The sequence below is a fragment of the Mya arenaria genome, chromosome 15, assembly GCF_026914265.1.
Source record: "Mya arenaria isolate MELC-2E11 chromosome 15, ASM2691426v1".
NCBI classification, from domain to species: domain Eukaryota; kingdom Metazoa; phylum Mollusca; class Bivalvia; order Myida; family Myidae; genus Mya; species Mya arenaria.
Genome location: NC_069136.1, coordinates 57788770 through 57803210, shown reverse-complemented (window position 1 = coordinate 57803210; position 14441 = coordinate 57788770). Strand labels below are relative to the sequence as shown.

At 36.9% G+C, this 14441-nt stretch overlaps 1 protein-coding gene across 2 annotated transcripts in view; it reads left to right on the top strand.

The window, feature by feature from the left end:
• The first annotated feature begins 9555 nt into the window (after positions 1 to 9555).
• Positions 9556 to 14441, top strand: part of LOC128219605 (cytosolic phospholipase A2-like) — a 64436-nt gene continuing 59550 nt past the window's right edge. The window contains exon 1 of one of the 2 annotated variants that reach the window (XM_052927446.1): positions 9556 to 10311. In XM_052927446.1, the coding sequence (XP_052783406.1) occupies positions 10085 to 10311 (227 nt within the window). In that variant the 5' untranslated portion in view covers positions 9556 to 10084. The remainder of the gene's footprint in view (positions 10312 to 14441) is intronic. The other variant, XM_052927447.1, reaches the window with a different exon arrangement.

The following is a 14441-nucleotide window of genomic DNA, read 5'->3' as shown; positions in this document are numbered from 1 at the left end:
ACAGCACTTCAGAATAATTGTATTTTTGGTAGAAAAATAGATCAATAATTATAAAAATAAATAATAATAAGAAGAAAGGAAGATAATATGAAGATCATATTAAATTGTCTGCTGTTGCTTCTCTTTACCTAAGATTAAAGTTTAACAGCATCGTAGATTCAATGACAGCATCACCAACACTATACACTTTTTATAAAGTTGTAATAAAAGGCGACATTGCTGATTCACGGCGAAACGCCAGAGATGAATACATTAACTTAGATGACATGAAGTAAATTCTTGATGATTAAGGGGATGCGGGGTGAGTTTCATCCTCATCGGTTGACGCATTGTCAATGACGCAGGGAGTGTGTATTGAACGAGTGACAGAATGCGGAATATATGACAAGCGCGAAAGTTGAAATTCGTAATCATTAGGTTTAGCACTTATGATTGCTTATCCGCAGTTTTGTTTAGTAAAAATGAAGGCTGTATTCTAATACATGTAATAATTTACAGTGGTATCACCAGTTACGGTACTTGTTAATATGCAAATATTGTTATAAACTTATAAAAACAAGCATTGCTCATTCACGGAAACATCGTCAGAGATGATTCGTTATAGTACACGGTGGCATCACCAGTAATAGTTTATACGTAATAACTGTTATAAACGATATTGAAGATTCATGACGGAATCGTCAAAAAAATGATTTGTTTTAGCATACGGTGGTAATACCAGTAATACTATATGAATGTAAACTATTTTAAGTCTATCAAATCAACATATATGATTCATGGAGGAATCGAAAGAGATGACTCGTTATAGAACACGGTGGTTTTTTCCAGTAATAATTTTGATGTAAATATAGTTATAAAGTTATTAAAGCAACGTTGATGATTTATGGCAGAATGGCCGGATATGAAACATATAAAGTTACAATAAGCGGCATCGCTGATTCATGGCGGAATCGCCAGTGATGAATCATTATAGTACACGGTGTTATCACCAGTATTAGTGTACATGTAAATATTGATGTTTTGTTCATTTATACGAATGTAATAATCCTCATTTATAAGCCATGTCTGTTAACTGAATTGATTTATAAATGTGAATAAGTTATAAATGGTGGTTTTGCAGAAACATTTTCGTGTATACGTCTATTTTTGCAGATGCATAAGGATGGCATTTTACCAGATATTTTACCAGAAGGCTTGGCGGGCAAGGTGGATCTTCTCCCGGAACTGCTTAAGAAGTGGATGGCCAAAAGTATTATTTAATTGACTCGCTTCAGAAAACCTAGACTTCGAACAAAATAAATACACCAACTTACAATCAAAAGTTTATTCAAGACAGTTGTTAGTTATAATTATAACAAAAATTTATTCAGCACTATTCTAAAGACTTATATCATGGAGATTAATGGTCTCTTTTAAGGGTTCGATAAGTTCCCATTGATGCTATTTCTGAACCCTCCGAAAATTTAACCAGCCTCTGATTGATCCCATATATTATATAGTTAACTGTTCGCTGCTATAACTTTTTATGTTCGTATTACCAACACATTATTACCACAACCACGTAATTACCACAACCACATATTACCACAAACCACACAAATACCACAACTGCATTAATAGCACCACCGTTTTAATATTAGCACAACCACATAAGTACCACAACCACTTACAAGCAAATAATAGCCAAACATTTAAGGGATACACGGGACTCACCTAATACATAGACTTTACGAGCGAGACCCTGGCCCCTAAATTGTTACATAAGATTTTTAATTTAGGAAGCAGTTAATGAACAATTAGTGTATATGGATAGCTTTTAACAGTATACTAGAAAATTGTGACCTTTTGTGCGGGGATCCGTCTTGATGAATGAACAAATAGCCAGCATAGGTTGGACGGCAGTTTACGTAGTGTCGTAAACTACGGATCGGACAGAATTTAGCTTCTCTTTCGCAAGGTATTATCAATTCAATTGGAGACCCCTTATTTGATGTCTTTGAGATTCGGATTCTAATTTTAACGAGCTGATCGTTGTTTTGGAATGATATATCATCAATCAAAGGGCGATCGCTATGTAAGACTGTCGTAAAAACCAATTCACTGATGCGAAACATTCCAAAATAAGCCAGAACAAATGCTGCATTGAAGAGTAATTACTCGTACTTATCATACCAAAGAAGCGGTAGTTTATTACATATTAATTTTAACTTGTGCAGTAACATTAGGGCCCTATTGTCTTTTGACGTTTTTAATTTTGAACATCCCTCAAGCAATTTCTGAATTAAGAATATACCATTCGGGTCGTACCAGTTACATAGCTTATGCTGGTATGCTAACCAGTTAACATATGTTCGAATTGTACTTGATGCGTAACCTTGCTCAAAACAATATGATATGAACAATACTATTTGTTCCGGTGGTGCCGGCCATTGCGTTGGCAAATTGTAAAGTATCCTAAAAAATTTAAAAGCTTCAATCGCAACGTTGTATGTCAAACTGGTATTACTGGCTAAACTACTGGACAGTAGCTTGGGAATTCTGCTTTGAAGACGTTCCATAGGTGGCTGGACATTTTGTCGGACTGCCCCTCGGCGTCTGGCGCTAATACATGATGTTGATTGGTACACTGATGCTGTTAAAGATTAAAGATAAAGTCGAACCCGGTTGGCTCGAACTCAATGGGACCAGCGACAATACCTCAATGGGACAAGCGACAATACCTCAATGGGACCAGCGACAATACCTCAATGGGACCAGCGACAAACCTCAATGGGACCAGCGACAATACCTCAATGGGACCAGCGACAATACCTCAATGCGACCAGCGAAAAATACCTCGAGGAGTTCGAGCCAATCGGGAATTCTTACATTCAGTTTTAAGAATTCGGTCCTTTAGATCCAGTTCGAGCGGGAAAGAGGAAATCGAGCCAAGCGAGGGCGAGCCAACGGGGTTCGTCTGTATGTCCAAATGATATCAGTTTGGGGTTCATGCAACACAACAATTCAGTGTTATTTGTCGTGCAAATCGGCCAAATCACGATATAATTTATAACAAAAATCATAAAGTTTTGTGTGACCCCAACTACTTTGCCATCTCCGGCAACCTCGGGAACATTCGGAACATCTCAGCCATTTTTTCTCAAAACAATTATTTGACTATGTTGCATGCACTCGGTACTCCTCGGCCATTTTTGTCGAAAACAACCTCGGATGTATATGGACGATTAACAATGTCAGAGATCTGTTCACTAACTAAGCTGCAAGTAGATCGGGTAGTTATTTCAATTTAGAAGAATTTTTAATGACTGAACTGTTGAGAATCTTAATTGTGTTTGCAATAATACACTTCACTGGCAATCAAATTAAACTTCAGTATTAAATACACGTTTAATGACTACATTTTATTAATGATAATATCCAAAATTTTACGAACAACTTCTACTGATGTACCTGTATACATCCGAGGTTGTTTTTCGATAGAAAATGGCCAAGGAGTTCTGAATGCGCTGCATATGAATCGTGAAGTAATTTCAATGTAGCAGAGAAACTTAATGACTTTACTCTTGGGAATCCAAATTGTTTATGCAGTAATACACTTAACAGGTAATCAATTTGAATTCAGATATATGCACAATACACATTAAAACACTTAATTGATAATATTATTAAAAACGTTACGAACTACTTCTACAGATGTACCTGCATACTTCCGAGGTTGTTTTCAATGGATAATTGCCGAGGAATTCCGATTGCCTCGGGATGGGCAGTCGTGACTTCCCGGCAGTCTTTGGGAAGCTCGGGATATACTTATTTCGTTGCGCGTTCCGAGTGTAGGAACTCCTACTTAACAGTCGTTAAATAACTACTTTTGAACTTGATACGGGACTAAATCTCGGCATGTTTAAAAATATGTTTAAATTTGGAAAAATATAACTTAGAATTAATTAAGCACGGTTGTAAGACCGCTTTTCATTTGGATAGCATGTAATATGTCGGAAGGAGGAGGAGGAGGAGGAGGAGGAGGAGAAGAAGAAGAAGAAGAAGAAGAAGAAGAAGAAGAAGAAGAAGAAGAAGAAGAAGAAGAAGAAGAAGAAGAAGAAGAAAAAGAAAAAGAAGAAGAAGAAGAAGAAGAAGAAGGAGAGGAGAAGGAAAATACCGACTGCAATCTATATACTAGTGATAGTTAGATATCAGTTTACCCTCTTCTTGAAATTGTGGGGAACTTACTTTATATAAACCAGCGTCACGATATGACAAAGAGTAACTTTATGTCATCAATTTGAATTAATCTAAATTTTTACAGCCTTAAGTATGGTTAGATTAGGGATTGTATTCAATTATTCAAAGCCGGCTTTTGATTGGATAAAACAAGATTATGTAATGCGTTAATAATACTTGTGCAGTAATGAGGCGCAGATTAAATACATACATTATAGTTTAACTGCTGTTAATATGTGTACGATATTTCATTCATCTGCATTATATATTTCATGTGCATCGTAGCATTATATGGAAACGTATATCGTATCAGTTGACGATGATATATCTCTTGTCGACTTGTTTTCTGCCGATTTTGATGAGTTATATAACGACAAGTTCATAAAAGTAGGTCGACTTTCATCAATCATTTACTAGGCATGCAGATTTCTTGTCGAAGAATCTAGTTACAGTCTCTTTATCGGTTTGATGTCAGCATATTCGTGAACAAATCGACATCATGTTGACAACATGTTTTATAACTCGTCGTAATAAGTACTTTTTAGTTTATTTTTTTTTATTTTTACAACTATTTTGAAACAAGTTATTTCAAAGTATATACATCACTCTCGTTGGCACGATGTTGCGAGACAGTGAGGTCTTGTGATGTGGGGAAAACCGCCGAGTGCCCGGAGAAAACCCACTTGTCCGGCTTGGTGACCACTAACCAAACTCACATGTACCCAGGCCGGAAATCGAACTAGGGTCGCCTAGGTAAGAAATGAGTACATTAACTAGTATCCCTAGTATTAACATAAACAAGTTACAGGATTACATGATGAAATCGTCAGAATGTATCAGAGTCCGGAAGATACGGACACAATCGTATTGAGACACATGAACCTTTATGCCAAGTGTGCACCTTAAATGAAATTAAAGATGGGTTCCATGTGTTAATGTGCACATTGTGTCGAACTTAGACCAAGGCACTATTAAACGTTTTTAATTGTAGAAATCGGAGCGTTTTCACTGCTTCATTCTAAAAAGAAATAACAGAAATTAATAATCTTGCCAATTTATACATGTATAAGAAATGGATGTACAATTGGAAATAGCGTGTGGCACTATTATTTAAAATCATTTCATACACATGTAATACAAACATATAATTTGAGTGATAAACCTTTAACTACTGGCCAAATAATGCATGTATAGAAAATACTAATTACTGATAACAATATTGTAACCGTGTAATTAATAGATGTAAACGCGCAAATATTAAATGACTTGTGAATGGTACAAGATTTACAGTGATCAACATTCGTCTCATAAGGTAGAAATAAAGTATTTTCTGCACTGTTCTTTAAATTATTTATTCGTTCTTTTCGGTAAATTAAAACAATTGTATTAATTGTGGTACATCATATTTGGGAGTAAGAGTGCAGCTTTAACAACAATGTATGATTTTACTTTTTCCGTCATATATCCAAAAAGGGATAAAATATCACCGAGTATTTAACATATTGATTTCATATCTATGAAATCATGCATTGCTTAATATTTATCCATTATTTTGATGATTTGTCATACTTAGCAAATAATTATCATGCATTTCTAATTTCGTTAACAATTGTTTTTATCTGTTTGTATATCTGTATTATGAGAAACCGTAATGTTACAGTCGAATAACTCTATTCTGTTCTGTTATATGTGAAAAGTTTCCTTGATAAAGTGTATGCAGGAGTGGGTTGAAGTCCAGGGGCGGTATGCAGGAGTGGGTTGAAGTCCAGGGGCGGTATGCAGGAGTGGGTTGAAGTCCAGGGGCGGTATGCAGGAGTGGGTTGAAGTCCAGGGGCGGTATGCAGGAGTGGGTTGAAGTCCAGGGGCGGTATGCAGGAGTGGGTTGAAGTCCAGGGGCGGTATGCAGGAGTGGGTTGAAGTCCAGGGGCGGTATGCAGGAGTGGGTTGAAGTCCAGGGGCGGTATGCAGGAGTGGGTTGAAGTCCAGGGGCGGTATGCAGGCGTGGGTTGAAGTCCAGGGGCGGTTAGCAGGCGTGGGTTGAAGTCCAGGGGCGGTATGCAGGCGTGGGTTGAAGTCCAGGGGCGGTATGCAGGCGTGGGTTGAAGTCCAGGGGCGGTATGCAGGAGCGGATTGAAGTCCAGGGGCGGTATTCAGGAGTGGGTTGAAGTCCAGGGGCGGTATTCAGGAGTGGGTTGAAGTCCAGGGGCGGTATGCAGGAGTGGGTTGAAGTCCAGGGGCGGTATGCAGGAGTGGGTTGAAGTCAAGAGCGGTATGCAGGAGCGGGTTGAAGTCCAGGGGCGGTATGCAGGAGCGGGTTGAAGTCCAGGGGCGGTATGCAGGAGTGGGTTGAAGTCCAGGGGCGGTATGCAGGAGTGGGTTGAAGTCCAGGGGCGGTATGCAGGAGTGGGTTGAAGTCCAGGGGCGGTATGCAGGAGTGGGTTGAAGTCCAGGGGCGGTATGCAGGAGTGGGTTGAAGTCCAGGGGCGGTATGCAGGCGTGGGTTGAAGTCCAGGGGCGGTATGCAGGCGTGGGTTGAAGTCCAGGGGCGGTATGCAGGCGTGGGTTGAAGTCCAGGGGCGGTATGCAGGCGTGGGTTGAAGTCCAGGGGCGGTATGCAGGCGTGGGTTGAAGTCCAGGGGCGGTATGCAGGAGTGGGTTGAAGTCCAGGGGCGGTATGCAGGAGTGGGTTGAAGTCCAGGGGCGGTATGCAGGCGTGGGTTGAAGTCCAGGGGCGGTATGCAGGCGTGGGTTGAAGTCCAGGGGCGGTATGCAGGAGTGGGTTGAAGTCCAGGGGCGGTATGCAGGAGTGGGTTGAAGTCCAGGGGCGGTATGCAGGAGTGGGTTGAAGTCCAGGGGCGGTATGCAGGAGTGGGTTGAAGTCCAGGGGCGGTATGCAGGAGTGGGTTGAAGTCCAGGGGCGGTATGCAGGAGTGGGTTGAAGTCCAGGGGCGGTATTCATTAAACTTCAGTCATTTCCTACCTTAAGTCACTTTCCTTATTTTAATTATCTCTTTAGTCATATAAAATAAAAAATAAAAAAATTCCTAAATACATTATTTCTATTGATCTTATTGAAAAAAACAACATACTTTCATGTTAAAAACACTTATACATTTCTTTTCATTTGACTATGAAAATATTAATTCTAAAATGAAAATGATAGATAGGAAATGACGAAGAAGTTTTATGAATACCGCCCCAGCTCTTCCTACTGCATGGGTCCATCTATAGTTATGTGGTTCCTTCCCAGAGTATAGACTTAAGCAAGGTAGCCAGAGGTGGATCCAGGTTTTGACGTCACAGGGGGTGTAACTTAGTGACGTAACCTTGGACGCGCGCCCCTCCCTCAAAACCAAATTTTATTTGGCTAGAAATGCTTGTAGTTAGTTTGGGAGATCTCCCCGAAGAAAATTGAAACAGTTTCTAGATCGAAGTGGTGCATTGTGGCCGTATGTTTTGATTTTTCGCTCCTATATTGAAATAAAAAGTTTAAAAAATACCCCACTCCCTCTCCCACTGGATCCGCTAGTGGTAGTTATGTATTTACAAGAGAACTTAAACGAGTAAGCATAACTAAAAGGAAGTTGTTAAAGAAACATTCTCTGCTTTGCAATACCATTGTTTCATATTTAGGAAAATCATAACGAAATAAAGGGTTGAATTAAGGCCATTGGAAGTTTTCATTGTCCAACTACATAACAGCAAAAACTGACGACAAAAAGTATGCCTATACACAAGTATCGGATGCGTTATGTGCCTTAAGTCGGTAACATTGCATTCTGCAAAATGAAACTACCTCAGTTCAAAACTCGGTATCAACTCCGGCGCGTGACTGCCTATACGCGAATACGCAGCTGAATCCACATGATTCTGACAAAAATCAGCCAAAGTTGCAGGATGCGAACTTGACATCTTGATCCTAAAACTCTAAACTTTCCAGTTCTAAATAAAGCACATCAGAACGCACCAAATGCACCATGGTTTTCAAAATTTTCCCCGGACCCCCCTAGCACAATATTGAATTCACATGAATTGATAGCTAGCTACGCCCCTGCAACTATAAGCCTCGTTTCTCGAAACTGCTTAAGTGCCTTACAACAGGATTAAGGTAAGCTCACTATTTTTCTTTGTCTTAAATTGGCGTAATATTTACTTCTTCAAGAGTCAATACACCTTTAATATGAATTACATTAATAATTATCACAAGTAACCATATTGTATTTACATAAATCACATATAAGTATGTGTTTTGTCTAATTGTAATAAGCTACTTATATATAAAGCCTGTTAAGCTTAAGAAGTTTCGTTAAATTCTATAACATTATGGAAAGCCGGAGTTCATATTTTCACCTGTATAAATCAATAGAAAAATGGTATGCAGTCATACGATGAAATAATTGATCATGCGATGTCATACCATCCAAATTGTAAGCAAATTTTCGCTGGATTTACTTTATTGCATATTTTCCCTCGCAAACTCACTTATTAAATTGACATAAAACAAGGTAAATACCATTCGTCTTTATCACCCCTGGTTTTTCTTACATCATCTGATATCTACCAAAGTAGCTAGCGGCTATAACCTTCAAATTGTTTATTCTCTTAAAGTGACTCGCTCATGTTTTTGGACCAAAAATTAGTTTTCCTGGTAGTCAATGCATCTGAAAACACCTGTTTTATCACTATTGTACTCTATGATATCGAGATTGCAGAAAGAAATAAAGTTATAGCATGAAAAGGTGTTCTGGTTTAAGTGGAGTTCGTAAAGTCAAGAAAAAAAGTAGAAAGCCACCTGCTAGTCCACACGGCCACCGGGACTTAAAGAGAACTTTTGGATATGTTGACCTTTTAAGAATACATTGATAACATCACGTGATAATGTTAATCAACCAATCACGCAACACCACAGCCGTAATTGATTTTCATTCGCGTTACTAACGCTAATGAAAATTGTCATCTTCAAAGACGATATTTGAGCAAATATCAACATTTCCTGAAGGGTTCCAGCCTTTGGTATTTTTGTTTTAATACTCCTTCATCGTCGGATACCCACTACACTATGCTTTGTTGTGTACCGTGGGTAATTTGGCCAGAAAAATCTCGTGATCATGAATTATTAATATTTATATTTCATAATTTAAAAAGTGTATTTTACAAACCATGAGCGAGTTACTTTAATTGCCATACTCTTATCTTCTGTTTGAAGTGCGAATAGTATTAAACGGAAAATACAACTTGCTGGCTCCCGGATTTGCGTGAAATGGCGATGATTGTTTCAGCTGTGAGCCTGCATATTACTATATATAGTATATTTTTATAAGCGAGTGAGGTCAATTGTGAAGTACTGAAAATTACTGTTTTGTAGGATAATTGCTATTATAGAAGGGAATTTGTGAATGATGAACGGACGCATGCTTGAATTAAAACCCATCCTAGTAAATCTAGCGTAGGATTCTTCGAATAAACAAAATACCCCGGTTTTTGGAACAATTACACTGTTCTTTGTTTATATAACTTAATGTATAACTTAATGTTAAGTTAATAAATATTTTATGTTTGGCATAAAATGACATGAAATAGAAAACATTAGTAAAAGTAATACTAAAAATGTGTGTTGAATTTGGATGTTTTAATTACGCTTCAAAATTGTTTGTTTTCTGGAATTTACGACAAATCATTGTGTAATCCTATTAGTTCTTTTGTCGTGTTTTGGTTTTGGGAGACTTTACGTAGTGTACGTCGTAAATATCGAACGTTACGGTGGCCATTGTTCATCAATTATTGTTAATCGTAGCTAAGAAGAAACTTTTTAAGGATTGTGTTGCAAGTCACGGAGGTTTCGGAATATAAACAGAGGATTATCACAATGGTCAGTGTGGATAAACGTTTTGGTTTTAGTTTTTCTAACTTTGATCCAACGGATGTCCGTCGGTATGTCCCGGCATTCAATGTGGCCAACTACCGACACCGTATCCGGCGGTTCCTGTCTTCTCCGTCGGCGTTTCTGAGCAACGATGAACACGCCCTTGACGACGAGGCGTTCTTTACGCCGACGGCAGAAATGCCCGTCGACAAGGAAATAGAACGAAAAAAGTAAGTTGTTTCTTATGCATGTGTTAGTAATTGTGTCAGATATCATTCCACACGTATTGTTCATGTTTTAATCTTTTTCAACTAAAATATTTTCAACGCCATCATTTTACTCATCAGTCTGTTATTGGACTCAAAAAATAGCCATGAAAATATACAATCATTTTTGTTTGTTAAAAAAGCCTGGTGCTAAAGGCAAACAATAGCTAAACGATATTTCTATGCATCCTCACTTTATTTGATCGTATATTTTATATCCATATACTTCTATCACAGAGACTTAGAACGAAAGTATTATGTAGATTCCAACAGCTGACCCTGGCTTACTTTAAATAGTTGCCTCTGGCCTGCGCACTAGGTAAAATCAGTCTTGACCCTTAAAAATACATTTTTATGGGCTGCTTTGCACGTCATGGGATATACTACAACTATTTATCATGATTTATCGACAATATTTCATCATACTATCAAAGCCAAACATCCACAAGGCGTATATAATTATAGGGACAGATGCTGGGATCTGCACCATACTTCTATTTCATATTTATATTTGAGGTCATTGGCCTAGTGGTAACTGGTAACATACTCGACTCTCAATCCAGGGGTCGCAGGTTCGATTCCATTGCCGCACCATTAAACATTTTTAATCGTCTTCCGGGAGGGACGAAAAATTGGGGTCCCGTGTACAGTGTGCTACACACTCGTGCACGTTTAAGAACCAGGGTAGCTCTAACCAGGGCTGCATTCTGCCTGTGCACTATGCTCCAAAATCCTAAAATGGCGAACATTCTTATCGGAGCACTTGCCGAATGGGCAAGGCCCGAGTGCGAGTATAAATTAGCTTACACAACACTACCCTGTTCAGAACTTTGTTAAAATTAACAACATGCAGTATTACTTACAAGATTTTGAACAATGTTGTTTGTAAGTTTGTAATTGTTTTATTGACGTCTATGAGCACATCATAGAATTTCAACTTTAAGAGTTAACAGCGATGTTGTTAATCACGTTGGTAACTTTACCTCAGTTCTGAACAATCGACCAACTGAGTGTGAACGTGTGCTTCTTGGGTAATTTGTTAAATGATAATGACGGTAAATGGCCGTGCTTGATAACATAAGATGTTTTAAATGCGAGCTTTGTTCATACAAAACAGAACAGAATGTTTATTTAACTAAAGATTTTTTGTTCATCGTTATAAACACAAAACACAAATAGTACACGCATGAAAGCAAATATGAATATTTTTGAAGTATATATCATTGACAAATATGGTAAACAATATCATGAAACCTTAATATAGTTTAAGCAGTAATGTAGGTGAAGATTTCTTTAAGGTAATTTTATATATTCAATTATCCTATCTTGAAGATGCACTCTTACTCCCAAATAAGATGTACCATGATTAATACAATTGTTTTGATTTACCGAAAGGATAAATAAATATCGAAATAATGGTTCTTATGAAGGATACTGTGTGGGTTCTTTTTAACTTGAAAGAAACGTGTAGAAAACACGATATTTATGCCTAATGAAACAATAGTTGATCACTGTAATTTGTTTGGTACTGACCAGTTATAAATGCATTATTTAGTAAATATAGTTAAAGGGTTATCACTTCGAAATTTATGTTTGCTATACATGTGGATGTGTTGATTTTAAATAAGAGTGTCACTTTAAATGCTTTGGTAAAGGAAATAACCATTTTTTTAACATAGTTTAGTTATATATTGCTATCAATTTCATCATACTTGGATTTCTAACATTATATATAGAATATAAGTCAGTCGTATAACATTATACATTGACCAATCTAAAACAAAAGGTACTGATGAATTTGCGTTTTTGATGAATGGCAATAACCATACTATCAATTTAGATAAAGGTGTTAAACGTCTGTAGTGTTCGAAATATATTATATTATAATATAATTATTATAAAAATTATATTTTGTCTAATGGAATTGCAGTATTTTTTTGAAATCTGCCGTTCTTTTATTTTGGTAAATCAGCAGTCAGTCGGTATTGATTTAAAGCAGGTGAATCAATGGGTGACTCAGTAGACAAAACGTAATCTTAAACACTAAGCTGGTTAAAGAGTTGGTATGCAATTACCACATGAATGGGTCGAGTGTCTGCTACACTTACCATGGCAAATTCGTCTCAGTAACCTTTAGCCATAACCTTTAACCCAAAGTGTTGATTAACATAGTGAAAATTAGATCTCATTTAAGTTATTATAGTTTCAGCTTTTTTCTCAGCCTTGTGTGTAACTGTTTAGCACGTATTAAATAGTACATTTATAGCCTTTTATTTTTCTTCAATATATGAGGAGCAGGGTTGGTATTCAATATTCAACTTAATTTTATCTTATTGTCAAACATATTTTATATAATTCACTCTATTGGTCAGTAATTCATAACAATATATCCGATTAGCTACACCATTCTCAGATCCTATTAAGACATATATTCAATACCAGCCGAGGAGACACATTATAAACAGATAATGTTTTCATTATTGTCGTTGTTCTCTGCCATTTTGTATTTTCGCCATGAAAAAGGTGAATATACAACAATTAAAAAATACGAAAATGCGCCAAGAGGCTCGGCGAAACTATTCACGCAACATGGTGTATTGCTGAATTGTCGTATGTTTGCCCCACCATTTGATATACAGTCGAACCCCGTTACCTAGAACTCGCTTGACTCTTTTCCTCGTTTGCTCGAGTTGGATGAACACGGCCGATTTTTTATACTGAAGGAGAGCATTTCCGCTTGGCTCGAAATTTCCGAGGCTCGTGATATTTACGGCGGTCCCTAGGAATTCGAGCAAACGATGGTTGACTGTATATATTCGTATTGTCGTATTTTTGCGGCAAAAAACAGAAAGTTCAGACATCAACCACGAACACACTGAACAACTTTATGAGCACATAGGAAAATGCACTCAAGGTATATAAACAGTAGGATCTAGCTCAGGTCTAGTATATTTGATTTATTTACGTTTTTTTAAAAAGAAGTCATAAATATAAGTTTTAAAATAGACAGTCAATGCAAATCTTGCTATAAAATTAAAATTTCAAATATGTAGCAAATATTTCACAGTTTCGTAAGCGTTCATTGACGTTGTCATATTTAAGGTCATGACCTGATTTAGCATCAATATGGGGGAGGATTTATTGCTCACATGTTTACAAATGCTTAGTGTCTGCAAACAAAACCTGATAAATTTAAGCGTCAAATATACCACAGGGGTTAGTATATTGCTCCCATCTTTTAGTTGTTGAAATAAAGAAAGGTTCAATTCAATTCGTTTCAATTCAATACTTAATTGCCTCCAATAATGAAGATATATTGATCGGAAAATACATATATAATAGACGAAACACATACAAATGTGTGAATAAACATACACATAAAGATAGGATGTACATGTTTATATAAACTATTGTTAAATGGTTATATTTATTCAGTATAAAAAATAGAACGATACGACACGATACGACACGTGTATAGAATAAAACATACAATACAATATGTATAGCATGTAAAGAAATAAATCAATGAATAGAGAACAAAGTACATAAACACATTTCCTGGAGCTAATGGTTAAAATGTTAAAAAAATCATTTAGTACGTACGCGTGTGTATTAGAAACGTTTCGATAAATCGAATTAGGTATAGATATCAAATATCAAGAATTATAGAGTGCGACGCGTTTTGGAAAGAAATAACGTAACTTTATTTTAAATAAACTTTTGAATGAAATCGACCACTTTTTTCAGATAAGAAAAATAGAGGTTTTTTTTATATATTTTAATAAGTCATTTCTTTGTACAAATTGACATCGACAAATTTACTCGTAGCTGCAAACAACAAAACATTGGATTTTGCGCTGATGGCTTTACCAATGATTTTACTAACTCAATTCGGATGATAAATTTATTCAATAAAAACATGAATGAATCACTTTTCATGACGGCAACTTAATTAAACTGTTTTCCGCACTAGTGAATACAACATTTTCATACCACAGGATAAAATATCGGATTTCTCACACCAACATAAGTTAATGTTAAGCCAGGTTCATTGCCGAGCACCTATGGAATTAAGACGGAATTTATCAAAGTGC